At 40.0% G+C, this 27396-nt stretch overlaps 1 protein-coding gene across 2 annotated transcripts in view; it reads left to right on the top strand.

The window, feature by feature from the left end:
* Nucleotides 1-323: 323 nt before the first annotated feature.
* The window catches only part of alg6 (ALG6 alpha-1,3-glucosyltransferase), a 49923-nt gene continuing 22850 nt past the window's right edge, over nt 324-27396 (top strand). For both annotated transcript variants that reach the window (XM_073063208.1, XM_073063209.1), the window contains exons 1-8: nt 324-485; nt 1844-1928; nt 2487-2576; nt 5030-5118; nt 12189-12268; nt 18168-18235; nt 19153-19332; nt 22476-22611. In XM_073063208.1, coding sequence (XP_072919309.1) covers nt 404-485; nt 1844-1928; nt 2487-2576; nt 5030-5118; nt 12189-12268; nt 18168-18235; nt 19153-19332; nt 22476-22611 — 810 coding nt within the window. In that variant the 5' untranslated portion in view covers nt 324-403. The remainder of the gene's footprint in view (nt 486-1843; nt 1929-2486; nt 2577-5029; nt 5119-12188; nt 12269-18167; nt 18236-19152; nt 19333-22475; nt 22612-27396) is intronic.

Here is a 27396-nt window from a genome sequence, read left to right as displayed (position 1 = left end):
TTTAAAATGTAGGTACTGCAATTAGAATTGAAACAGCTTCTGAAATGGTTGTAGGTATCAAATGAACAATAACTTAAATAGTTTTATAAAATGAACATATTGCAGTTATTCAATGAGAAGTTAAACCATTGTAAAGTTTATCTTTATAAGTGACACTTAGTGTTTTCTCTGGAGCTTAAATCAAATAAGCTTGCCGTAACTGAAAGTAAATTACTCACTGTCAATACACAGCACTGCGCCTGATTTGGCTCTGTTAGTGTGCTTACGTCATCAGGGGGCGCCGGCGGTGTGGAATGGAGCTGAAGCGCATGCGCGGGCTTCAGGAAGTGCCGGGCAGAGCAAAGGCGGACTAGAAGGAACTGGAGAGGGAATTGGTTTGGAGAAGAGAGTTGCTGCTCTCGACATGGAGCGATGGACTCTCATTGCCATAGTACTCATTGTCAATTTAACAGTTCGTTGGGCGGTGTCTCTGAACCCGTACTCAGGTCTGTATTGCTGTTGTTCAGCCCTCAAGATGGTAAAACGTACCCTCCCCCCAAGCCAGACTCTTGTGCTTGTGCACAGAGTGGGAAGGTCAACAACTGCCTTTACCATTCATCTGAATTGTTGTCGTTTCGGGTCGAGAGCCTGTATCAAATCTTGAACATCCTTCTGCATCTACATATGTTTCTCGGCCCGCTGAATTCTTCTAGTTGATTTTCGCTCCAGATTACTACATCTGCAATCTCTTATTTTTTGAATGATATTTTGCTCATTAATGATTACTTTTCAAAGTCTATAAAACTGTGATATACAGTAGTTTAAAAGTTCAGCTGAAATCACTTGTATGTGTGACATAATCTTGCGAGTATGAATGCATGAATTTTGTGCAACTTTCTCAATACTTAAAATATTTCATAAATAGTTTTCAAAGCATGAAGTTACTATCAAGCTTGCCTTTTATTTGGTTTCCGATTTTCCTGCTGCTGAGGCTGCCTTCATATGATCCCCAACCCACCCTCAAAACTTTGTCTACTGACAACATCTGTTCATGTATCCCACAATTCCGTTTGGTGGCTCCTTATGTGACAACTGCAGTTTTATTGTCTTGAATTTCATGCCAGTGAGTCTACTTCACATCTTGTGCATTTTTTCCCTTTTTAATTGTCCTTTTATGAATGATTTTCTTGCGTAGCTGATTAGTCTTCAACAAGAAATTTCTGCTTAAATTGAGCATTTCTTTTTTTACGCTGTTTTAATTTTAATATTATCAGGATATTGTTGCTGCAACAGAGCTTTCTTACCACCACCATCTTTCTTACTCATTTTACGTGGTCCATAGTTTGAAAATTCATCCCTAGTAGTTTATTACTTCCTTAATAATTTGGGTAGTTGCCATTTGAGAACCTAGACCACATTCTTAGTCACTTTTTAAAACTGTTCTGTCAAGTTATAATCGGGGTTTGATCCCACATTTCCTCACATTAAAATGCTTGTTGATTGTTGGTCTTGAAAAAGCATGTTGTCATCAACAATTTTGTACAAAAGGCATTTTGAGGAGATAGGAGAATGTAACTTACTGAATAACCTAGTCTTCTCACTTTATAGAATACTGTGTAGTCTGTTCTATGGTCTACATCAAGAGCCAGGAAGCTTGGATAATACTTTCTCACTACTGAAATGATACTCCTCACTAACTGTACTGCTGCAGCAGGCAGACAGTCAATTAGCCTCAGAATGGGATTCTTTTTCTACTTTTTTCCCACTCTGCATACGGAGACAATGCAGTTGCTCTCAGTAGCGTAACTTTCCCTAAGAACACTCTTTGATGTTATCTCTACAGCTGTTTTTTTTCTGTTATCAGGTGCTAGTAAGCCACCGATGTATGGAGACTATGAAGCTCAGAGGCACTGGCAGGAGATTACGTTCAATTTACCCATCCATCAATGGTTTGTGATTTTGCAGTGCAATTAACTAACATTTAGATGTGTTAAGTAAGGAGATAAGGACATCTATTAATTTTTTTTCTAAAATGTGATTGATTGAAGAAAAGAATCTGTTTCCTTTCTTTCCTCCAACCCTTTCTCTCTTCCATACTACCGCAGCAGTGGTTTGATTCTGGCACTTTTGCAATAGTTTTACTAATTTCTTTCTACGTGAGCCCAGATGGGAAAAAGTAAGAGGCTATTCAACTATTTCAGAAATGTTATGATCATAATCTCATTTAACATCTTTCTTGAAAGAGGCGTTAGATACTGCAATGTCTGACTCTCTCCCTCTTTACTCAACTGCATCACGATTGCGTGCACCCTGCTGAGAATGGCTAACTCACCTAAAACCTCTTCCTGAATCTGAGAGAGCAGGATTCTTTATCATGCGACACAATTACCTCTGGGAGGGCATTGCTAAAAACAGCATCATTTAATAAATAAACTTAATGAAATGTGCTTTATAAACAACCCAAGATCAAGCAACCTCTGAACATATTGTCAATTTATTTCTCTCAGGTACTTCAATACAAGCGACAATGATCTCAAGTATTGGGGACTAGATTATCCACCTTTAACTGCTTACCACAGTCTGCTTTGTGCATATGTGTAAGTTCCTTCTACTAATAGTAGGGCGGCTTGGTATTTTGCTATTGTTCATCAGAATTCTTCAATGTAAAATGGGTATAGATTTGAGCTTCTGATCAGTAACTGACCACTTTCTGCCCTACAGTGGGGAAAGTTCAATAGCATTGACTTAGGTCGAGATTTGGCTCATTCTTGATGTGCCTTGTTAATAACATTGTCCAAATATTACCGCGAGGCACAATGATAGCGTAGCGGTTAGCGCGGCGCCTTTGCAGCTCAGAGCGTCGGAGTTCAATCCCAGCTTTCTCGGTAAGGAATTTCTATATGCCCTCCCTGTGGAATGTGTGGGTTTTCTTCCAGGTCCTCCTGCTTCTTCCCCCAGTCCAAATACATACCAGCTAGGTTAATTGGCCATTGTAAGTAGTTCTGTGTTTAGATTAGGGTTTGTCGGGATTGTCGGAGGGTTGCTTGGTGTTGCGTCTCAAAGGGCCGGGAGGGCCTATTCTGTGCTCTGTCGCTAAGGAAATGTGCCAATGAAGAATGGCTTTGAGTTGTAAATGTGCCCCACTGTAAATTACAATCTAAACGTTGTGTGAAGTTCTTATTCAGGAGCTTTAGGAATTGTTCAGTTGACTTAAACTCGCAGCTCCTAATATTGAGTTAGAAAGTAAAGAACTTGGCCCTTTGAGGCTGCAGTGCCATTTAACACTCACTCCATACCACATTCCCATTCTCTCTTTCCACCTCTTGAAGTGTCTAGAAATCTCTCCATCTTCTCGAATATGTGGCTACCCCCACAGCCTTTTGTGCTACAGAATTACACTTGCTCACCACCCTCTGGTGAAAAACTTCATTCGCCGTTGCAGCCCTAAAGATCTACCTTGTATCTTTAAACACTGGTTCTGGACCCAGGCAAGCATGCTTCCTGCATTCATTCTCTCTCGGTAGTCAAATTTATGTATGTTACAATGAAGTCCCCTCTTATTCTTCTAAGCTTGTGGATCCAGTCTCTCATATGGCTGTCTTGCCATCCCATAATTTGGTGCACTTTTGTCACACTGGTCTCTGTGGCAAGTATCTTGTTTATTTGATAAAGGTACCAGAACTGCACGCAGCTTAAGTGGCCCCTCCAAGTATGGTAGTAGTTTGCTCTTTGCTCTGGTATTCAAATCCTTTTCCTTTGAAGAATGCCATAGTTTTCTTTTTTTTAACTGCCTGTTGCATTTAAATGTTCACGTTAGGTGGTTGGTGTCCAAAAGCATCTCGATGCATTAAATAATGGTTCCTTTCTGTATTTCTGCCCATAATGTCCTGCATTCACCATATATATTTGCCTGCTCAGTCAACTGTCTGACTTGGCTGACACACTTTTGCATCATCTCACAAGTCACTATTCCATCCTGTTTCCTGCCATTGACAATCTTAGAAATATTACATTTGGTTCCCTTGCCCAAATCAGTGATGTATATCATGGATTGCTGGGCTCAGTCACTGCTCTGCACTCCACTTGTCATTGCTGATCACCCTAAATAAAACATTAGTTGCTATCGCTCAGTTTCTTTTCTGTCAACCAGTTTTCAGTCTACAAATCCCAAATACTTAAATTTTTGCATTGAATCTCCTATGTGAAATTTTATATACATGCAGTGGCCAATTTATTTGGCATACCTGTACACCAGCTTGTTAATGCAAATATTTAATCAGCTAATTATGTGACAGCAACTGATTGCATGAAACTTTGCAGGTTTGGTCAAGAGGTTCAGTTGTTCAAACCAAGCATCAGAATGGGAAAGAAATGTGATCTAAGTGATTTTGATTGTTGGTGCCAGATGGAGTGGTTTGAGTAAGTCAGAAACTGCTGATCGCTTGGAATTTTCATGCACAGCAGTCTCTAGAGTTTACAGAGAATGTACATCTAATGAGCAGCAGTTCTGTGGGTGAAAGTGCCCTGTTAATGAGAGAGGTCAGAGGAGAATGATCAAACTGGTTCAAGCTGACAGGAAGGTGAAAAGTCGAATAACAAAGCGTTGCAACAATGGAGTGCAGAAGAGCATCTCGGGGACACAACACATTGAACCTTGAAGTGGATGGGTTACAGCAGCAGAAGACAACAATGAACATACACACATTGGCTACTTTATTAGGTACAGGAGGTACTGAATAAAACGTCGGATGAATGTACACCTTGCATCATATCTATTTTTGATTCTCTAAGAGCAAGCACCTTGTGTGAGTTCTTCAATGGTTGAGAGCAGTTCAGGCTCCTGTTTAAAGGTTGTGCACTTGGTTAAGTTATTGAAGGCCTTCATACCAAGAGCTATTTCTTTTCTGGGGTTGGAGAAGGAGATATTGGGTATCTTTTCTTGAGGCTACACATTTATTTTTATAATATTAAAATAAATAAATATACTGTGTGTGTGTGTATATACATATAAAAAACAGCTAATTTATTTGTGTGTTTCTTTCTTACTCAGAGCTGAATCAATAAATCCTGATTGGATTAATCTTCATGTGTCTCGTGGGTACGAGAGCCTTGGGCACAAACTATTCATGAGAGCAACAGGTAACTAAGAACTTCAAACCTGGCGGGGCAGGGGAAGCACAGTGTGGGGGTGGAGAGTGGCAGCTTGCTTCACCAGCAAAGCTCTTTTGTCAGCCTAAGAGCTGTTTTGGATGTTAGCATTTTCAAAGGTCCTGTTCGTGCTGTAGTATAAGGGGGAGGGGGTAATAAAAACTGGCACAGTGGTGTGGAGATCTGCTCCACTGTCAGATCTGATCCTGACTCGGGTGATGTCTGCGTGGAGTTTGTACGTTCCTCCTGTAACTGAGGGGTTCTCTAGGGTGGTCTGGTTTTGTCTAGTGCAGCAAAGACATCTTAACTGGTACTGTAATATGTATAGTGCTGGAAGCAGGAGGGCATAGGTTTCGATTCAGAGGTGAGAAATTTAAAAGGAACCTTGGGCAGCTTCTTCATATAAAGGCCAGTGCATACTTGGAATAAGCTGCCTGAAGTAGTGGTTGGGGTGGGCACATTTAGATATCCAGATGGACAGGAGGGGTTTCAAGGGCTGTGGGCCAAATGCAGGCAGATGGGACAAGCTTGCTGGGCAACGTAGTTGGGCTGAAAGGCCTCTTTCCTGCTGTTTAACTCTGTGACGATATTATCCACAATGCAGGCTGACGGGTGGTTGAGGGAAGTTAGAGGAAAATTATAGGATGCGTATAGATGAGTCAGTGTTGAAGTGATGGGCGTGTTTCCATGCTGTATGACTGCAGTGTATTTAGATTTGGGCTGGAACATGTTTGTGTCAAATAAATGCCAGGTTATCATCATCCCATACAATAGAAAGTGTATCCTGACCTTCAACGGGACCTTCCTCATTAAGTCCTTCAACAGCGCCTTTTGGCTGGTCACTGACCGAATATTTTTTAGAACCAACAATATCAACATCGTAACAGTGAGGCCAGTGAAAAAGGTGGACCCTCTGATATGTGGCACATTTTTTTGACTGTTATGAACATTCCCACTTTCATGAGCTGGTAGCTGTTTAATTACACAGGCTTTAAGCATGCTTTGCCCTTCATTGTTTGGGCCAGCAAATTATCAAACGAAGACGTGCACAGATCAGATTGTCAGTGCCAGAAGTGGAATATCAGATATCCACAAATTTGTACAGCACACCTGGTAGTGACTAATATTTCTTGGGCATTTATGGCTTGAACATGTAGGTAGGGATGACAAAGATGGAAATGCTTGTGTATGAAAATTAAGTACAGTGGATTCCAGCTAATTGGGACATGTCAGGAGCAGTATGTTTTGGCCCAATTTAGTGGCTGCTCCAATTATCCAGTTTCTTGGAAATAGTTTAAAAAGGTATTAACAAGACAAACCACCATTTAACTGAGTAACAAATGCATTTAAATGAAACACAGACTAAATCAGAGCAGTACTAATATTACTGCAGTACTATAAAACTGTGTAGTGGTTCGTAATGGTTACTGATGAAGGAATTCATGAGTACACACTGGCATAGTACTCAATTGGTAAACTATCCATTCTTAGTCCCTAAAGCATCAAGGTTTAATGCTTTTCCCAATAATCAACAATTTCTTGTTATCAGTTCCTGACGTATTTGAACAATGCAGCACAGTTACGTGACCCATTGCTTTATTTTGAACCTGATTATGTTGGTGTTTGTAGCAAAAGGAATCATCCAGTGTGGCATGATTTTTTAAAAAAAGGCCTGTTTAATTGGCATTGTAGATATCTGCACAAAATTTTTGAAGCAAGTGAGGTTTGTAGATTTCTATGTTTCTGCACTTACAGCATCAACACTACCTTTCTCACATGTGCCTTCTTGAATTTAATGTGCTTACATTTCCATTGAACCAACCAACCATCTGTTGCCTTAAAATCTTCATAATCCAGCTTCCTAGCTAGCTCCTCTGACTTATTTTTTAACATTGGTTCACCGACACGCACAACTCGTACAGTTACAATGGAAAGCCATTGATTGAGACCCTTTTCAATATCTTTACATTTTCGTTTTGGTGATGTTCTTTGTTGTCCCTCTCATAATGCCCGTTCTTCTCACAGTTTATCTTGCTGATGTATCAGGCAAGCAATTGTAGATTTTGGCAATCTGTTCCAGGTGACGATAAGTGGTGTTGGGCGGATAGCTTTTAATTTGGTCCAGTAGGGTATCTTTTTCAGCTAGTGTCACATTTTTTGGGGGCTAGAGTCTGTACAGATTTTTTTAAAAGTCAAAATTAAAGAAAACCAAAATTATCAAAGAAATAATAATAAATAGGAAATATCGAGAACATGAGATGAAGAATCATTGAAAGTGAGTCCACAGGCTCTGGGAGCATTTCAATGATTGGGCAAGTGAAGTTGAGTGAAACTCAACTTTTGTTCAAGAGCCAGATAGCTAAGGAGCAATAATTGTTCCTGGGCCTGGTGATGTGAGTCTTGAGGCTCCTGTACCACCTTCCTAATCGCAGCAGCGAGAAGAGAGCATGTCCTGGGTGGTGAGGGTCCCCAATGATGGATGTTGCTTTCCTGCAGCAATGTGCTCATGAACTGGGCCACATCTACCACTTTTTGTAGGCTCTCCCATTCAAGGGCATTGGTGTTTCCATACCAGGTTGTGATGCAGCCGGTCAGTATACTCTCCACTACACATCGCAAACTCCTAAGGAAGTAGAGGCGCTGCCGTGCTTTCTTCGTAATTGCGCTTGCGTGTTGGGCCGAGGACAGGTCCTCCAAATTAATAACACCGAGGAATTTAAAGTTGCTCTCCCTCTCCAGCTCTGATCCTCTGATTCAGGTTGGGTCATGGACCTTTAGTTTCCTCCTCCAGAAATCAATAATCAGCTCATTGGTCTGCTGACATTAAGTGAGAGGTTGTTGTTGTGGCATTACTCAGCCAGATTTTCAGTCTGGGTCCATCTATATCAAGATGAGGATGATAATGTGGTAAACTGGGCCAGCAAATATGCCAATGACAGTGATATTTGGGGTGTAGTGGACAATGAGGAAGACTATCTAAAGCTTGCAGCAGGATCTGGATCAGCTGCACAATTAGAGTGATAAATGGCAGATGGAACTTAATGCAGAGTGAAGTGTTGCACTTTGGGAGGACCAACCAGGATAGTTCTTACATAGTGAGTGGTAGGGCACTGAGGAGTGTGGTAGAACAGAGGGATCTGGGAATACAGATCCATAATTCCTTGAAAGTCACGTCACAGGTAGGGTCATAAACAAATCTTGTGGCACATTGGCCCTCATAAATCAATGTGCTAAATACAGGAATTGGGATGTTATCGTTTAAATTGTATAAGATGTTGGTGAGGCCTAATTTGGAGTATCGTGTGCAATTTTGGTTACTTAGCTATAGGAAAGATGTAAATAAGATTGAAAGAGTGCAGAGGATGATGCTAGGACTTGAGGATCTAAGGTATAGGGAAAGGTTGAATAGGTTGGGGCTTTGTTGCCTAGAACATAGAAGATTGAGGGAGATTCAATAGAGGTGTACAAAATTATGAGGCGTGTAGATAGGGTAAATGCAATTAGGCATTTTCCATTGAGATTAGGTGGAACTACAACTAGAGATCATGCGTTAAGTGTGGAAGATGAAATGTTTAAGGGGAATATGAGGTGAAACTTCTCTCAGAGGGCAGTGAAAGTGTTGAACGAGCTGCCAACACTAGTGGTGGATGCGATTAAGATTTTAATGTTTGAGAGAAGTTTGGATAGGTACATGGATGGGAGGGGTATGGAGGGCTATGGTCCAAGTGGAGGTCAGTGTGACTGGCAGTTTAAATGGTCTGGCATGGACTATATGGGCCAAAGGGCCTGTTGTTGTGCTGTAGTTTTTTTTTAAGATTATGACTCTAAGTTGATTTAAAAGTACTTTGCTGAAAGAAAAATTATATGCTTCAGGTTGCAGTGATAGTAATTCAAAAGATGTATGCGTACAAGTATTGTACATAGCCTGCAGAGCGTTACTGTGGTTCTCTGGTGCCATCTTGCAAATGGATAACATAATATAAGCACATGCAACTGTTCACTCTAAGCACAGTGTAGTGTCTAACAGCCTCACAAGTGCATGTGCCTAACCGTTTCCTGTCCCAATTAAGCAGAATGGTGTTCTAAATTAATGAAGGGAATCCCAGGTATTTTTTCGATTTGTTTAAGAGTTGTTCCAAATAATTGGCTGCCCCAGTTAACCGATGGTCTATTAACCTGAATCCACTGTACATTGAGAAAGTCACAAAACTGTATATTCATCATAATAAGGAATTTAAAAAATAGCTTTATGGAAGCTATGCAGTTCTGATGGTTGATTAATTATTGTGAAGTCAAGTGTTGTGCGGCTTCTGCTTTTGTAGATGAGGGAGAAATGTGTATGTTACTGTCAGCCATAGTCTCAGACTGAACATTCTGCTGCAGCACCCTCTGTCCAAAAGTCTTAGATCAACTTTTATTAACACCTGTTCAGTGGGGATCTAGAGAATTCTGCTGGTCATGTGGAGATAGAACTCAGAGGGTGTAGCACAGTGAAACCCTTCAGCCCACAATGTTATGCTGACCTTTTAACGTTCTCCAAGATCAATCTAAACCAAGGGTTCCCAACCTGGGGTGCATGGACCCCTTGCTTAATGGTATTGGTCCATGGCATAAAAATTTTTGGGAACCCCTGATGTAAACCTTCCCATCCCAACTGCCCTCCATTTTCCTTTCTTCCATGTGCCTCTCTAAGAGTCACAAGTACCCTTAATGATCTGCCTCTACCACAACCCCTAGCAATGTGTTCTATTCATTTACTACTCGCTGTTTTTTTTAAAAAAAACCTCTGACTGTCCCCCTAAATTTAAATAACCTTAAATTGTGTCCTCTCATATTAACCACTGCCGCCATGGGGTAAAAGGTGCTGGCTGTCCACTCAATCTACCCTTCTTATCATCCTATAAGAATAGCATATTTGCCTGTTCTGTACTAACTTCACATTTGTTAAGGTTTCTCTCTCTGGTTAATACTGAAGCAAAGTATTCATTGAGGACCTCCCCTACCTCCTCCAACTCCAGGGACACATTTCCTTAATCCTACTTGCCAAAACTTTCTCATGTCCCCTTCTAGCTTTCCTAAGTCCCTTCTTAAGCACCTTCCCGACAGCATTATCACTTTCAAGAGTCCTGTGTGGGTGGGACAAACCTATCCAGCACCCCATGTAAGTGCTCCCTAAACAACTTCCACATTTCTTCTGTGCAGTTCCCTGAATACATCCACTTCCAATTTATGTTTCCCAGTTCCTGCGTGACAACATCATAATTCTCCCTCCCCAATTATTACTTTCTCATACTGTCTGCTCCTATCCTCCTCCATGATTATGGTAAAGGTTATGGAGTTGAGGTCCCTGTCTCCAAAAGGCTCACCCACTGAGAGATTTGTCTCCTGACCAGGTTCATTGCCTAGTACCAGATCCATTAGGGCCTGTCCTCTAGTTGGCCTGCCAGCATACATTATTGTGTTAGGAATCATTCTGGCTAGATTACAAGTATCATCTTTCTCTCTGTCCCATACATTAAAGGTGTAATGTATTGATTAAAATTCAATGTGAAATGTCTATTGATACCTGTGAGTGAGGCTATTATTCCTTCCTAAACTGGATTGCTATTGACTGACATATTAGAGATTTCCAACCAATACTTTGAGGAGGAAGCCTCTGGGTTTCTACAAACCATTCTGGTGTGGACTCATTGGATGCAATGAGTCCCATCCACAATACATGCAGTGTACTATTGCAAATTGTCCCCATGGTTCAATACTTTAAACCGTGGCATGGACCAGTAGATAGAATCAAAAGACTCATGATATTTTGTGATAGATTGTATTTGTGTGGGAAAATTGGGCTGTTGGTGGTCAGGGACTAGACTGAATATATTGAGCCATAATTCGATAAGCTGATTCTATGGTGTGAAATAATGGACTTGAACTCGTGGTGGAGAAAATAATACCAGACCAGAAATCCGAAAGAAATGTGATTCATTGGAAATACTGCAGTAAGATGCCCCCATCGCCACACCAAAAATATTTTAAAATTTCTTCTGGCTATTTCCTTGTGATCTCGGAGTGTCAGTTGGGTTCAGTTAGTTCTTGACTTTCTGCACAATCATTTTAGACAATGCAGATCAAAAAGAACGTGTCCCTGCTCCTCCTCATACACTGCATGCATTAAAGTCACACTGAAGTTGAGATGGACTAAAGCAGCAGAAGGGAAAGTGGAATGGAATCTGCAGCAGTTTGACCCAGATTGTAGTTACGTTTTTCCTCAGGGTCACGTTGTTGAACGATGGGTCTCTTTTAGATGGGCCAGGTTCAGACTACAATCCTTAGAAGCTTGAGAACTAAGAGTACAAAGAAAAGCAAATTAGCAGTTCTGACCAGGAAAATGGTCTGAATTCCATGATCTATTTGGTAAACTGAGATTGTAATCTCAGATGAACAAAATCAGAAAGCATTTTTTTGCAGAATGGTTGCGGAAATATGGAATACCCTTCTCCAAGTCAGTTTGAATGTTGGGTTAATATTATAGCATTTTGTGGGATATGCAGCAAAGTCAGACAAACGGAGTCGAGAATAGAACCGGTTTGAAAGAGTGAGCAATTATACTCCATGCAAGCTGAAATACCTTAAGATGTATCTGTGGAATGTACAGAGTTAAATGGTCAGTATGGTGTTGGTAGTGCTAAAAATGGTGCTGGTGTCCTTAGTAGAAGGAAAGAGAAAGTAGTAAAATATTATTGATTCCAGGTCTTATTTAGGCAAGCTTGATATGGTGAAAAGTATGTTTTTAATGCCTATTGATTGTCTAGAAGTAGACCTAATGAAATCAGTAACCTGTGGAGGAGATACATTGCAGTGACTAACAGTTGTGGAATGGTGTAACAGGGATGGTGAGCTAATTACCAAGAAAATCTGTTGAAGCAGATAGCACGTGGGTTCAGCATTTGAAAGATAACATCAAAAGTCATACCTGTGGACTGAGGTTTCACCATTTGTAGACTTTTTATTATCCCATGCAGTAAGATTCTGATTTACATTTCTAACACACTACTAATTTTATTTAGTGCTTGTGGCAGACTTCAGTGTCTATATCCCGGCGATCCTTTACTATATTCTTCACTGTGAAGGTCCAGAGACCATGAAGGTAGGCATTGCGTTCAATATTACTATTGCAATTTTAAAAAATCAGTTATTAAGCAAGTGTTTGCTGTGATTTTTTTAGCCTTGAGCCATATACTTAAAATATCAACTTTTTAAAACAATTAATTTTGTAAGTAGAAGATTGTCTCAGATAGTTGTTCCAAGAATCAAACAAATGGCATTGGTATTTTGTGAAGCAAAAAATTGCAGGTACTGGAAGTCAGAAATAAAACCAGAAAATGCTTGAAATAACTTACTGGTTCTGATAAAAGGTCATTTCAAAGCTAGAATTAGAAAATACAAGTTTCTTTCTATCAGAACAATTTGACTATATCATTGGAGAACTAGCAGTTACTTTCTTTACTGCAGCTTGTTTCCTGGTATTTTTAATTATGATTTTTGCTGACAAAGTAGACAGTGGTTGGCCTCATTAAGAATGACAATGAGGCGATATACAGAGAGGAGGTAGAGCAGCTGGTAGAATGGTGCGAGCACAACAACTTGAGTCTCAATGTGGACAAGACCAAAGAGGTGATTGTGGATTTGAGGAAGGTGCAGGCTAACCACTCCTCACTGCACATACTCAGCTCTTCCATAGAGAGAGTTTGGAGCACCGAGTTTCTGGGAGTGCACATAATGGATGATTTCACCTGCTCCCTCAACACCACCTTTTTGGTCAAGAAAGCATTGCAGCGTCGCTGAAGTGATTGAGCAAGTGAGGGTCCTCCCCATTAACCAGTTTTACAGGAGCACCATTGAGCGTCCTGACAAGTTGCATCACTGTCTGGTACAGGAATTGCAAGGTGACTAACCCCTTGTCCTCTTACAAAGGATTGCAATAACTGCTAAAAGGAGCATTGGTGTCTCTCTTTCATCCATTAGAGATATTTATCAGGAGTGCTGCATAGAGAGGAGCCTTAGCATTTTCAATGATCCCTCCCATCTGTCCAACAATCTCTTTAATGCCCTACCATCAGGAGGTACTGGAGCATTAGGACAAGAATGATCAGGATGAGCAACAGCTTCTTCCCCCAGGCTGTAAGACTATTAAACTCCCTACCACCACCCAGTCTCTTCATGTATGAAGCATCAGTAGTGTTATACACTTTACTTATTAACCTGTATATGCACCTTATTATTATTTTATTTGTGATAATATTACCTTGTATATTATGCGTGTGAGTTACATGTTCTGTGTTGTGCACCTTGGTCCAGAGGAACATTGTCTCGTTTAGTGGTATACCTGAGCATGGTTGAATGATAATGAACTTAAACTCCCTCCCATTGTTTACTTCACTCAGTGAGTTGATGGTTAAGATAGACTTTCTGTGATGCAGCTATGTGGATTTGAAGCTCCCATTTATTTGGTAGCTTCATGGATTATTATTGTGCAAAGCCATGTCCTGTTGTGATGCACGTCATTACGACTGTATATGTTTTCTTGTGTCATCCGTTCGTACACAGCTGAAATTGCAGGACATGACTCTCATTCAGCCTTGTGTGGACCTTGATGTGTGCTCTTCTCCACTGCTTTATTTCTGTGCTCCATTTTGTGGCACTACTCACTCCTTTCTGAAAACAATGGGCTCGAAAAGAAATTTACATAGAAAAAGCGATGTGCCATGAGTGAAAAATATCCAGCAGCATTTTTTGGCCTTTTGGTCTGATAAGTGAAGTTATTTTCCTCAGGATCACGTGTCCTCTAAATTCTCAACCCCAGATGGCAATGGAGGCAGTGATTGAGAATATTGAAGACTGTGATTGGCAGATTTTTTGAAACTAAGGGAATCAAAAGACTTGGAAAGAATCTGGATTTTGATAGAACATTCGTGTATGACTGAAATCTTCTATTGGTATATGTTCTGGTGAATAAGAGAGATCCTTTGAATTGCAATTTGCCACACTGTGCTGCACACTTTTCACAAAAGCAGCATTTTGCCCTTACCTACCGAGTGAATTTCAAATTGCTGCATGTGCATGTTAATTGGCTATTAAACTCACCACAGAAAGTTAATCTGGTAAATTAACAGTGTAAGTACCCCTTTAACAACATAATAACTGTTAATGACAGCCAGACAACTTTACTTGCCCAGAAAGTGAACAATTAAATTGTGCAGCATTTGTTCCTTCAGATTGAGAGTTCTGGAGAATTTAATTAAAACTTTTTCTTTAGTTTTTTAAAAATAAATTAACAATTTGATTTTATTGGGAAAAGGAGGGGAATGGTGAAGGAGAGAGGGGTGGGGGTCATGACTGGAAAAGGGGATGGGGAATGGTGAAGGGGGGTGGGGGCATTACTGGAAAAGGGGATGGGGAATGGTGAAGGAAAGGGGGGTGGGGGGCATTACTGGAAAAGGAGATGGGGAATGGTGAAGGGGTGGGGGTATTACTGGAAAAGGGGATGGGGAATGGTGAAGGGGGTGGAGGCATTACTGGAAAAGGGGATGGGGAATGGTGAAGGAGAGAAGGGGTGGGGGCATTACTGGAAAAGGGGATGGGGAATTGTGAAGGATGGGGGGATTGGGGGCATTACTGGAACAGGAGATGAGGAATGGTAAAGGGGGGGTGGGCATTACTAGAAGTTCAAGAAGTCAATGTTCATTTCCAGCACCTGCAGATTTTCTCATTTGTTTTTTGATGAGTTGCCTTGAATTCGTACTTCATTTTTATTTGTCTTCCTTTCTATCCCTATGTACTACTTAATTCTCAAATCTCTTTTGTTTAAGAAATAAGTCATTTATCGTGATTGATAGTCCAAGATGACTTGTTTTCTCAACCACTGTTATTCACTTATACTTTCATTAGTCTTCTGGACAAAATCTGTGAACTAAAGACTGCAGAAGCAAATCTAGCCATTGAGTACTCATTGAGAAATTGTGGACAATATCATCTACTTAAATAGTCACTTGGATTTGGGAGGAGGATTCAACTTTGTCTTCCGTATCCTTTCATAAATCCTTTGTTACTTCTTAGCATAGTATCTACCACTCTCATAATGTATTTTGTAAAAAGTTCGACTAAATATAAATTTATTTTCCAGAGCAGAGTACATTAAATTCATTACCAGCTCAAAGTATTGATAAGGTAATGGGATTCAGTCGGTTAAATGCATTGCAGAATCAAAGCTGTTCCAGATTCAAATGCCTAGATTGAAATGAAGAAGCTTATTTCAGTTGCAAGTATTTGACTGGGTTACTGTAGATACAAAATAATGAAAATCATCATTCGTGTATGGGTGGTGGGTTCAAGGTTGAGAATAATGGCCATTTTGCCAGTAGAGAATGCTCCCTTTCCTAATCGCCATCTCTGTGTGTATATTTCTGTATTGATGGACAAGTGTTGGGTGAAGGGAAATTACTCCACTGTAATGAGGCAGCATCCCACCAGAAAAATAGTTTGCTTACTCCGTGTAGGTTCAAGTGATGAGTGTCAACTTGGTCCAAAGAAACTTATGGAAGTATATCGTCAAAACTGTTATTTTATTTGATAAAAAGCAAGTGAAGGGAGAGTTTGGAAGAAGAAACAAAATATTTTCTATGGATTGATTAAACTGCAGTTCTGAATCAAGAAATGATTTACTGCAGTTTGTCATTTTTGGACTTGAGTGGAGAGTTTCAGTTAAGTCTTTGGGATGGAGCATAACGGCAGAATAAAAGTTCATTTTTAGGATGTACTGACTTATCTGACTTGAGGGTAATGTCATTAGAAACTGGCTTGAGGTCTTAAATTCTATCACATTATAGAATTATCATTAGATTTACTGATATTTTTGTATACTCAAACAACAAAACCAAATCATTAACGTGCTTTAAATGCTGATAAAAGTCAAGGTGAAGGCTTCCTTGATCTATGGTGGGTGCTTCAAGATAACAAGCAACATACATATGCCATGAAACCAGATCTGTTTGGCTAGTAAGCAATTTTTGAAATCGTTTCCTGAGAAGCTGGTTGGGGGTGGGGAGGCAAGGGGTGGAGACAACTAGGGCAATCAACAGCTGAGAGGGAGCAGTAATGACATTTATTTACTGTTCATCCCAAGTAATTATCAGTAGTTCATATAAAGGTAACAGCTGCAATTGTGTATTAACTGCCTCACGTTCTTAGTTGTGCGCAGTGAGCAAGTGTTCCTAAATTAGCATCTGCGTTGCGTGTCTAAAATCACACAAGACCGCAGCGTGCTGTGTCATAGGGCATAAATCCCTGGCAACCGTCTTGGCAAAATACAGAACACAAATGTTTTCACTATCTCTGAATATTTTATTTCTCTACTTTCTCCTGAAGGCCCTAATCCTTAATGATTATCTTAAACAAGGTTCACGTTTTCCAGTGTAGATAAGCAGTAGTGTACTTGGCTGTGGAGATCACAATGCTTGAGCCTGATTCTGTTCTGGTATTGTATTAAACCTTTATTTGCAGTGCCCTGGATGATTTGACTCTTTAATGAGACTGCCCTTCTTTCAAGCAAAGGAAGGAATGAATGTTACTACCTGTGGTTCAAATCCTGTTGACATCTGTTTACATGTTCCAGGAATGGAACTTGGATCTTACCACCATATCTGCTTCACTCTTTCGTTGAGTTCACAGTGCAAAGTTCTTGTAAAGCTCTATTTTAGCTTTATTTTATTGCATTTTGTATGGTTGTAATGTGTTCCACATACTGTCTTGTGGCATTTTCTGTTTGATAGGAGATTGCAGTCAAGTTTATTGTCAAAAACGTACATAAAGACAGTATAAATGTCAATTTCCTTAAACTTCTAAGGAGGTAGAGATGCTGGTTTGCCTTTGTTATGGTTGTATTCATGTGGTGGGCCCAGTGTAGGTCCTCTGAAATATTGATACCCAGAAACTTGAAGTTGTTCACCCTTTCCTTTGTATACTTCCCCATTCTTTTCAAGTTGTATTGTTGAGTACACTATAAGTGGTGTCTGTGAAATGTTTTTGTCTAGCATTCTCTCTAACTTATCAGAAAACTCTACCATGCAAAAGTGAGCCAAACAAATAAAGTTAAAACTTTTGTTTGAAATGGCAAACGGGGTTACATAGAACAGGCAGAAAAATGACAGCTGAATGATAGGGTGGGCTTGAGGGACCAAATGGTCTATTCCACTTCCTTCAATTGTATTGCTAATTGTTTTCAAATAAGCACTGCAACAAAATGCGTTTGTTAACATTTAGTGAAGATTAGACTGTGTTCCATTGTGGCATACCTGTGGTCAGAAAGTTTGATCAGAAACACTCTTGACTAAGATGACCGTCATGGCCAATTGCACTTGCCATCTAACCCGAACTTGGGAAGAACGGATACTGAGACATTATGATTTGATGTTATGAAATAACACAAACAAAATAAATCACATAGACAAGAAGACCTTTGAGTTTTAGCGCAGAGAAAAATAATTAGCTGGACTTCCCCACAGTGGCCCCTTTTGGAAAATTTGCTTGTCTTCTCTGGTAACATAAGTTAAATTCAGTTTTTTCTGCAGTTGTGCAAACTGATAAAGGCCATGTGAGATATGGGTGCCATACTGTAGACATATAAAGTATTTGCGTTTGCAGCGTATGTTGATATCTTATGGAGAAATGTAATGAAAGTTGAGTGAGGGGGGTGCTGAAGTCACTTATCAAAAGCCATAATTTTGTACGTTGCCAGAGGAAACGATTGAGCTGATTACAATAATATACATTTAAGAAGCACTTGGGTAGGTATATGGAGGTTGGGGTTTAGAGGTGTATGGGCCAAACACAGAACATTGGGACTAGTTGGGTGGGTGGGCATTGTGGTTGGCAAGGACTTGTTGGGCCGAAAGGCCTGTATCTGTGCTGTGTTGCCCTATGGCTTTATAACTCAACTTAATGTTTGAAAGATATTACAAACTTACAAGCTCTACTGTTACTCTTCACAGGTATCGTATTTGCTGTGTGCATTACTCTATCCTGGACTACTACTTATTGACCATGGGCATTTTCAATATCCTTACTGATGGTGACTTTCAGATATTTTAAAAAATGAGGTAATTACCCTGAGTGCTTCACTGAGTGACTGTTTGACATGGTCTGGCACTCAGCCTCATGGGGTAGACTGATCTCAGGGTCAGTCCCTGGACTTTACTAGTTTCTCGAACACTGACTGAAATCTGTTATCCAGGGGAAGAAAATTAATAGTGGTTCCAGCTGCTGTTTGGTCTTCTGGGAAATACGTGTGATAGTTGTTTGAGGACAGGACGGGTTTTGTTGTAATTTTCACTCATGGAAGGTAACAATATCAGCCCCGTGGCTTCAAAAACTTAGGTGTGATCTTCAAATTGGGGTGTTGTCCATGTGGAGGTTGCGCATTGTTCCTCTGACGGCTTCCTCCAAGTGTTCTGGTTTGTTCCAGCATGTTGGTTGGTAAGTTAATTCGCTACTGTCAATTGCCCCTGTGTAGGTGGGTGATGGGAGAATTGGAGCAGGTGCAGTTAAATGGAATGTGAGAGGAAATCTTTGAGCAATGCTGAGGTTGCCTGATGGGCAGTGTGAATGCTGTGGGCTGAAGAACCTACTGGTGTGCTTCATGACTGATTTCATTATCGATGAAACAAAGAATTAATGTTCAACATTCTAGAGGTGCTGAAAGAATGGAAATAATTATGAATTAAAATACCACCTTTGATTGTAACTAAATCAATTTTTAAAATCTTTTAGTTTGTCTCCAAGTGAAATTTGAAAGGCATTAAATTTAATCTGTGTCCTGACACTTTACCTAAATCCTGCTTGTATAATATATTTTGAAAATGTTGAATGATATTCTTCTGGTAAAAAAAATCCTTTTCTGAAAGTAGGCAGCTTTGGTTTATTTCATGTCTAGTCTGGGTTCATACTTTTATGCAGTCCTTAACATGAAAGCACATACAACTCTATCAGCTTGGGCCTTGCACTGTGGGGGTTGCTGGGCCTTTTGAAAGGCCGAGTCCTGTTGGGATCCATGGCATTTTGCTCAGCTCTTAATTATAAGCAAATGGAACTTTATCATGCTCTCCCATTTTTCTGCTATCTACTTGGAAGCTGTTTGAAAGACCTGAGCAGTGGAGGGTGAGTAGCTGAAAACTAATAGAATTTGAGATTTGCTGTGTCAGATAAATCAGGTAAGGCTGTTTTAAGATTCATAATTGTTCTATTTTGCAATTGCTCTGTAAGTGACTTAAATACAAATCCAAGCTTTATTTTTAGAATAATTATTAGCTTCTTTCCAAATATTCCTTGTAACTGCAATCTTTTGTAGAAAACACGGATAATTTTCTGGTGTCTGAAGTTGTACGATGCCCGTCAGTAAGCATTTGAGTCAAGACTGATGTATTGTGGAATAGGCTACACATTTGACAGTGTCAGATTTGAGTGTCATTTTCTCTGATGGAAATGCTGTAATTTACCTCCGAACTTGGAAAGTTGATGGGTTAAGAGTGTGAACTGTAAAAAGAAAGAATTTGACTTGCCTGGTGTGACCCAAAGTTGGAAGATCTTTTTATCATTTATTCTGTAGTAATAAATGTACAGAATGGACATGTTCAAGATATTGACAAACAGATTTTTTTTCAGAACTATAATCCACCTAAAATCAATGTATTCCAAAGAGTTGGCGAGAAAATAAGTGGATTATGTATCTATTAATTAGAAAGTAATGATGTAATTCCTTTACAACCCATTAATCTCAAAAGCAATTCAGAGCCACATGATATTTTCAACATTGTAAAATGGAGAAGCATAACATCAGGTTTACATAGTTTCACCTAGAAGCTTGTAGCAGATGTCACTTGTTTCAGTCACATTACCCTTCAGAAATAACACACAAACTTCCGCTAGCTACAGTGAAATAAAGAACTGTCTGTTTGAGGAATAACTACTGTTCAGTCAGTGGAAGTATACCTGAAACGGGCCTTATCCAAAGACTCAACATCGACGACAGCTTAGCATTCCTAGGTGCTGCACTGGACCATGAACTTGGGTTGTGATGGTCCAGACATAGTTTTCATAAAACACCTTTCTTATTGGTTAGATGTTAATGTTGAATTCACTGAATGATGACAATATAACTTCAGATGGTTAGATAAATATGTCAGGTTCACCAATATCAGGGCTGAAGTTTACCTTTCTTGCCTTGAATGCACCCAGTAACTTGGCCTCCACAGCCGCTCATGGCAACAAATTCCACAGATTTACCACCCTCCGACTAAAATAATTTCTCTGCATCCTAGTTCTAAAAGGACATCCTTAAATCCTGAAGTTGTGCCCTCTTGTCCTAGAATCCCCTATCATGGTAAATAACTTTGCCATATCTAATCTGTTTAGGCCTTTTAACATTTGGATTGTTTCTATGAGATCCCCCCTCATTTTCCTGAACTCCAGGGAATACAGCCCAAGAGCTGCCAGACATTCCTCATATGGTAACCCTTTCATTCCTGGAATCATTCTTGTGAATCTTTTCTGAACCCTCTCCAATGTCAGTGTATCCTTTCTAAAATAAGGAGCCCAAAATTGCACACACTACTCCATGCAGTGTCACAAGTACCTTATAGAGCCTCAACATCACATCCCTGCTGTTAGCTTCTATACCTCTAGAAGCGAATGTCAACGTTGCATTCACTTTCACCACCGACTCAACCTGGAGGTTAACTTTTAGGGTATCTTGCACAAGGACTCCCAAGTCCCTTTGCAACTCTGCATTTTGAATTCTCTCCCCATCTAAGTAATAGTCTGCCTGTTTATTTCTTCCACCAAATTGCATGACCATACACTTTCCAACATTTTATTTCATTTTCTACTTCTTTGCCCTTTCCCCTAAACTATCTAAGTCTCTCTGCAGGCTCTCTGTTTCCTCAACGCTACCCACTCCTCCACCTACTTTGTATCATCGGCAAATTTAACCACAAATCGATTAATATCATAGTCCAAATCATTGACATACATCGTAAAAAGCAGTGGTCCCAACACCAATCCCTGTGGAACTCCAATGGTAACCAGCAGCCATCCAGAATGGGATCCCTTTATTCCCACTCTCTGTTTTCTGTTGACCAGCCAATGCTCCAATGCTCTTATCTTGCTAAGCAGCCTCATGTGCAGCATCTTGTCAAAGGCCTTCTGAAAATCCAAGTACACGTCTACTGCATCTTCTTTGTCTACCCTGCTTGTAATTTCCTCAAAGAATTGCAGTAAGTTTGTCAGGCAGGATTTTTCTTTCAGGAAACCATGCTAGCTTTGGCCTATCTTGTCATGTGCCTCCAGGTTTACCATAATCTCATCCCTAACAATGGATTCCAACAACTCCCAACCACTGATGTCAGGCTGACTGGTCTAGAGTTTCCTTTCTGCTGCCTCCCACCCTTCTTAAATAGCGGAGTAACATTTGCAATTTTCCAGTCATCTGGTACAATGCCAGAATCTATCGATTCTTGAAGGATAATTGTTAATGCCTCCGCAATCTCTCCAGCTACTTGCTTCAGAACTCGAGGGTGCATTCCATCAGGTCCAGGAGATTTATTCACCCTCACACCATTAAGCTTCACAAGTACCTTCTCAGTCATAATTTTCACTGTACAAACTTCACTTCCCTGACACTCTTGAATATCCGGTATACTGCAGACATCTTCCACTGTGAAGACTGATGCAAAATGTGCATTCAGTTCCTCTTCCATCTCTGCATCTCTCATTACAATATCTCCAGTGTCATTTTCTATTGGTCCTATATCTACCCTCGACTCTCTTTTACCCTTTATATACTTAAAAAAAGCTTTTAGTATCTTCTTTGATATTGGTCGCCAGCTTCCTTTCCTAATTCATCTTTTCTTTCCTAATGACTTTCTCAGTTTCCTTCTGCAAGTTTTTAAAAGCCTCCCATTCCTCTATCTTCCCACTGGCAGAAATTAAGCAAAGATTTTTAAAAAAATTGGCGTTGCTAGTTAACACGTTTTATACATTCGCACATAAGACTTTGACTGTCTTTAGGATTTGTCATTTGAGTCCCATAGAATGCTATACCTATGCTTATACTGTATACTTGTAGTAGATGCTATAGGGATAAGGAAAGATTAAAATCTGACAACTAAATTTACGGCATGCTCATTAAAGAACAGCTTTGTCTAGAGAATGTTACAATTTTTCTGATTGTGGATATTAATGCCCAAGAGTTGAAAATGAGCTTTAACTGTTCCAAAAGTACAATATTTTCTCTTGTATTGCAGGTTAACCCGGTTGATCAAAATAGCTCTTGTTGTGTTGCTTTCATTTGCTTGCTGCTGGCTGCCATTCTTCACAAGTTTCCAGCAGTCTCTGCAGGTGATTCAGAGACTTTTCCCTGTCGATAGAGGTTTGTTTGAGGTACGGTCACAGGATTGCTTATTATCAGTGCCCACAAGTTTTGTGGTTGTTTGCCATTTACTAAACTTGGAGGTTGTAGTGTAATTTCAGAAATAATGCACAAGCTGCCACTTTAGTATTTTATCACCAAGTTACTGAAGCAGTAGGAATGTTTGGAAGCGATATTTTAACAGTTCAACAAAATAAACAATGGTTATCAGTCAAATTATCCAACTATAACTAATCTGTAAGGCCAACTATCTTCATCTGGTGCAAGTTCATCATAAAATCTTCCTGTTTAATGTTTCAGTGATGATAATATTAGCTTGGCAACAGTGTAAATGTCTGTCATGAAATACTTATTTGGACATGGGTGAGGATGAACTTGAGAAATTGTTAGCGTAAGCAACACACAAGTTGTGTGATAAGTTGGCCATCTCCAGTTGCTGTTTTAAAAAGATATGCTGATGTGTAAATTATACGTTGAGCTATAATATCAATAGCTGCTCAGTTTGTTTGTAGAATGCCTCAAGTGTTAACCTTCTAACCTTTCTCTGTGTCCTCATCAAATTCGGGGCCGATATTCTATCTGTGCCATGTATGAGGGAAATGGTTCCATTGGTCTGAGGCGTGGCCAGCTTGCCTGTGGAATTATGTCCCCTCCACTTGTGACATTGACAACTGTCTCTGCTGTTTCTATTTCCTGTCTTGAACAGAGGTATCAGATATTGCATTCTTGATACTGATATCATAGCCATCCACAGATAGCCCATTTATAGATCCATTCTAGCTCATGCTTAACCCTTGAAATTGGCTTGCATTCATATCGTAAACACTACAGATTCTGTTGACTCAGTCAGGACTGTGCATATCAGTGTCTCACATTAGATTTATGCCATTTGGAATTTGTTACACTATGGGCAACAACTTTACTGAACTTAATAGCGAACAAATTTGTGGCAGAGTGCTTAACCACAACTTGATCGTTCTGATCCATTCAATAATCAGTTTCAGCATAGTTCATTTCTATAGTTCTCCACAAAAGGAGTACTTTTTGAGTAAAAGAATATCGCTTACTAAGATTTTCTGATTCAGCAGAATGAATGAAGAAAGTACTGTATATAAAACAAACAAGAGAAAATCTACAGGTGCAAGAAATCCAAGTAACACACACAAAATGCTAGGGAAACTCAGCAGGCCAAGCACCATCTATGGAAAAGAGTAAACAATCGGTATTTCGGGCCGAGACCCTTTTTCAGAACCCTTCATCTGATGGAGGGTCCCAGCCCGAAACATCAACTGTTTATTCTTTTCCACAGATGTTGCTCGGCCTGCTGAGTTCCTCCAGCATTTTATGTGTTATTGTACATGAAATCAGTTTTAAAGTCTTAGTTGTTTTTATGTTGATGTTGTTTGTGCATGTCAGAGCAGAAGAGGTTAAACTTCTAGTTCATTCCATGCATTTGTGGCATTCCAGGTGTTGGCCACCACCCAGACATTAAAAATCTGTACTCCTGCTGCTTGTGACATTAAATGAAAGACCATTCTTATACATATCCTGCGTAGGCTTACAAATACTTTGCACTTGGTTCACTAATGTAACTTGGAAGCAAGCGTCCACTTTCCATGTCTACAGTGCTCATTACAACAAATGGAAGCAACATTTCAAGTTCAAGTTGAAGTTTGTTGTCATCCGACTGTACATATATACAGCCAAACAAAACAACGTGCATCTACAAAACATATACTAAATGTAGCACATAAATCAAAATATTATTATATACTTCTCTGATATCAAATGTACTTATTTATTAAATAAGTTAATAAAATATAATTCAAGATGCATGTAGTGTGCACACAGGTAAATGGTAAAGAGTACAGTAAACACTTTGCTGTCCTAGTGTCAAGTCCTCGGTGGTGGCAGGATATTCATTGTTCCACAGCCGAAGGGGAAAAAGCTGTTCCTCATTCTGGCAGTCCGAGTCCTGATGTTTCTGTACCGCTTTCTTGATGGTAATGAGTCAAAGAGATTGTGGGACGGGTGGTGGGGATCCTTAACAATGCTTTAGGCCCTTCATCTGCAATGCTGCTGGTAAATGTCACAAATGGGTGATTTTTACTCTCCTTTGTAGGGTGTTGTGGTCCAATGCCTTGCAGTTTCCAAACCGAACATAATACAGCCAGGCAGGACACTCTTGATGGTGCTCTTGTGGGAAGTTGTTAGAATGGGGCAGCGAGGGGGTATTGAGGTCCAGGTTAGATCATCAGTAATGTGTGCACCAAAGGACTTTGTGTTCTTCACTCTCTCCACAGCAGAGCCATTGATGTCCACGTTGAGACTCGGGTTGTTGTTCTTGACAAGCCGCTCTTCCTCCTCTCTGTATGCTGATGAGGCCAGTCACTGTAGTGTCATAAGCGAACTTGATGCGGTTTGAGCTAGATTTGGCAGTGCAGTCATGAGTCAGCAGCGATCTAAGCACACAGCCGGGGGGGGTGGGGGGCAGCACTAGTGCTCACATGATAGAGCTTGAAATGTTGCTGCTAGCTTGGACTGACTGTGGTCTTTCTGTCAAGAAGTCCAAGATCCAGTTGCAGAGAGGGGTGTCGAGTCCCGACAAGGACAGTTTACCAACCAGCCTCTGACGGATGATCGTGTTAAGCACAGAGCTGAAGTCGATGAACAGCATCCTGGTGTATGAGGCATTGTCTTTTAGGTGGAACTGGACAGAGTTGAGGGCCGAGGCTATTGCATCATCAGTGGGACAGTTTGTGCAGTAGACAATCTGGAAAGGGTCCAATGTAGCTGGAAGGTGGGGTTTTATATGAGCCATTACCGGCTGCTCAAAGCAATATCAGATATTTTCCTATCTGACTCCCCAAACAAATCTCTATGGTTCCTTTAGCCAACTCAGCACAGATTAGGAATCAAACCTACTACTTTTATGTCTGCTTGGTGGAGAGCTTTATTGGAAAGGGCATTTATTTCATTTGTCACTGAGCAACTTTGTTACTACCTATACACCATTTTGTATGAGTGTGGAATAAAAATGCTGATATATTACATCTATACAAATAGTTAAAATAATTGTTTTTAACTGAAAACATCTGTAGTAAAACATCTTGTAGCTCTTTGCAATATTCTTCTGTTCCTGGCTTAACCAGATGCCATTTGATAAATTGATAAGGTAGACAAGTATTTAAGACCATGAGACATAGGAGCAGAATTTGGCCATTTGGCCCATTGTGTCCATTCTGCCATTCGATCATGGCTGATGTATTTTCCATTTAACCCCATGCTCCTGCCTTCTCGCCATAATCTATGATGTTCTTACTAGAAAATAATAATATTCCAGTCCAGGAATATGTTTTAATAAGTCAGATGTGTTTGAGTTTTTTGCTGTCTTATGGCAGATGTGAGAAGTGTGTATGGATTGAAACAGGTATCCAATTTTAATCCTCTTTGGAAGAAAGATTTTAAAAAGGCTTTCAGTTGCTTTGTGTGTAATTATTCTGAAGTACATCAACCACAGTAGCTGAGCGGTTCATTGTAATAGGCAAATAATACAGAATCTTGAGCTAATGATCCAGAGATAGAAGTTCAAATTACAAATTAAAATTTAGTTGATTAAATAGGTAGGTCTGGAAAACACCAAGTTGGTGTCAATAATATAATAATGAAACCACTGATTAATCTTAAAAGAAACAGTCATACCACTAATATTAACCTTGACTAAATTGTGACTCTTGACTGACAACTATGTAGTTGACCAGCCTGCAGGACAGTTCTCCATGAGTTGGCATGCTCCACATATTAAAAGGGATTTGCTGGACTGATAGAACTCAGTCCCTTTGTGGTCAGTCCACACCTAGTCTTAATATAATTTATATCAAGCTGTAAATTCAGCTAACGGAGTGACTTGTAAATGATCTCGAGGGAGTTGTCTGGATTTCCACATTCATGTGTATGTATGAGGCAATAAAACTTTGCTATTTAGGAAGGATGCAGCATCCATATTGTTTGCAGCAAAATTCCATGAATGTTACTAGGAATGTATTTGTTGTGTTGACTTGGAGGGAAATTTGAAACAGATATTAACACTAATTGAAGTTCAATGCACTGCAAAGTCAGTGAAATGGTCAGAGGGGATATCATCAAAAAAAAATTACAGCACTAGGTAAATACCGCACTAGCAGACTAGATTGTGTGCTGCAGTAAACCTGACGTGAGAAGGATCCTGTGCCTCCATGTAGTCTGTGCACAGAGGCATTTGTTTTTCTCTTTCCTTCCAGCCCTTGTAGCACTGAGATGAAGCGAAAGCTGAAGGTTTCAGGATAAAGTGTTGGACTTTTATTGTGGATCTAGAAAAAGTAACTGTATTGTTTATTTGTTGATTACAGTACAATACTTCAAACATACATAAAATGCCTCCTATGACAAAATATGTGAATAGAAAAATAGGAGCTCAGCCACTGTGGGACAGAGAAATGATGCTGGATCTACCTTCCCAGTAGCTGCATTCGTGGAGAAAATTTTATAATGGATTTCCTATTCAAGCTCAATATATTAGGAATGGCACATTAGCTCAGCTCAGAAATGCCTCACAGTGGCAGTGACCCAGGTGCAATTCTGACCTACGGTGAAGTTTGTGAAGTTTGCATGTCCGCCCTATGACTACATGAGTTGCCCCCAGCTGCTGTGTTTCTTCCCACATCCCAAAGATACAGTGACTGGTAGATTAAGCTCATAATTAAAATAATAATTTAGTTGCTGTAAATTGTCCATAGTGTGTTGAAAGGTACAAGCTG

The sequence above is a fragment of the Hemitrygon akajei genome, chromosome 12, assembly GCF_048418815.1.
Source record: "Hemitrygon akajei chromosome 12, sHemAka1.3, whole genome shotgun sequence".
Lineage (NCBI taxonomy): Eukaryota > Metazoa > Chordata > Chondrichthyes > Myliobatiformes > Dasyatidae > Hemitrygon > Hemitrygon akajei.
This window is presented reverse-complemented; position numbering and strand designations above follow the sequence as displayed.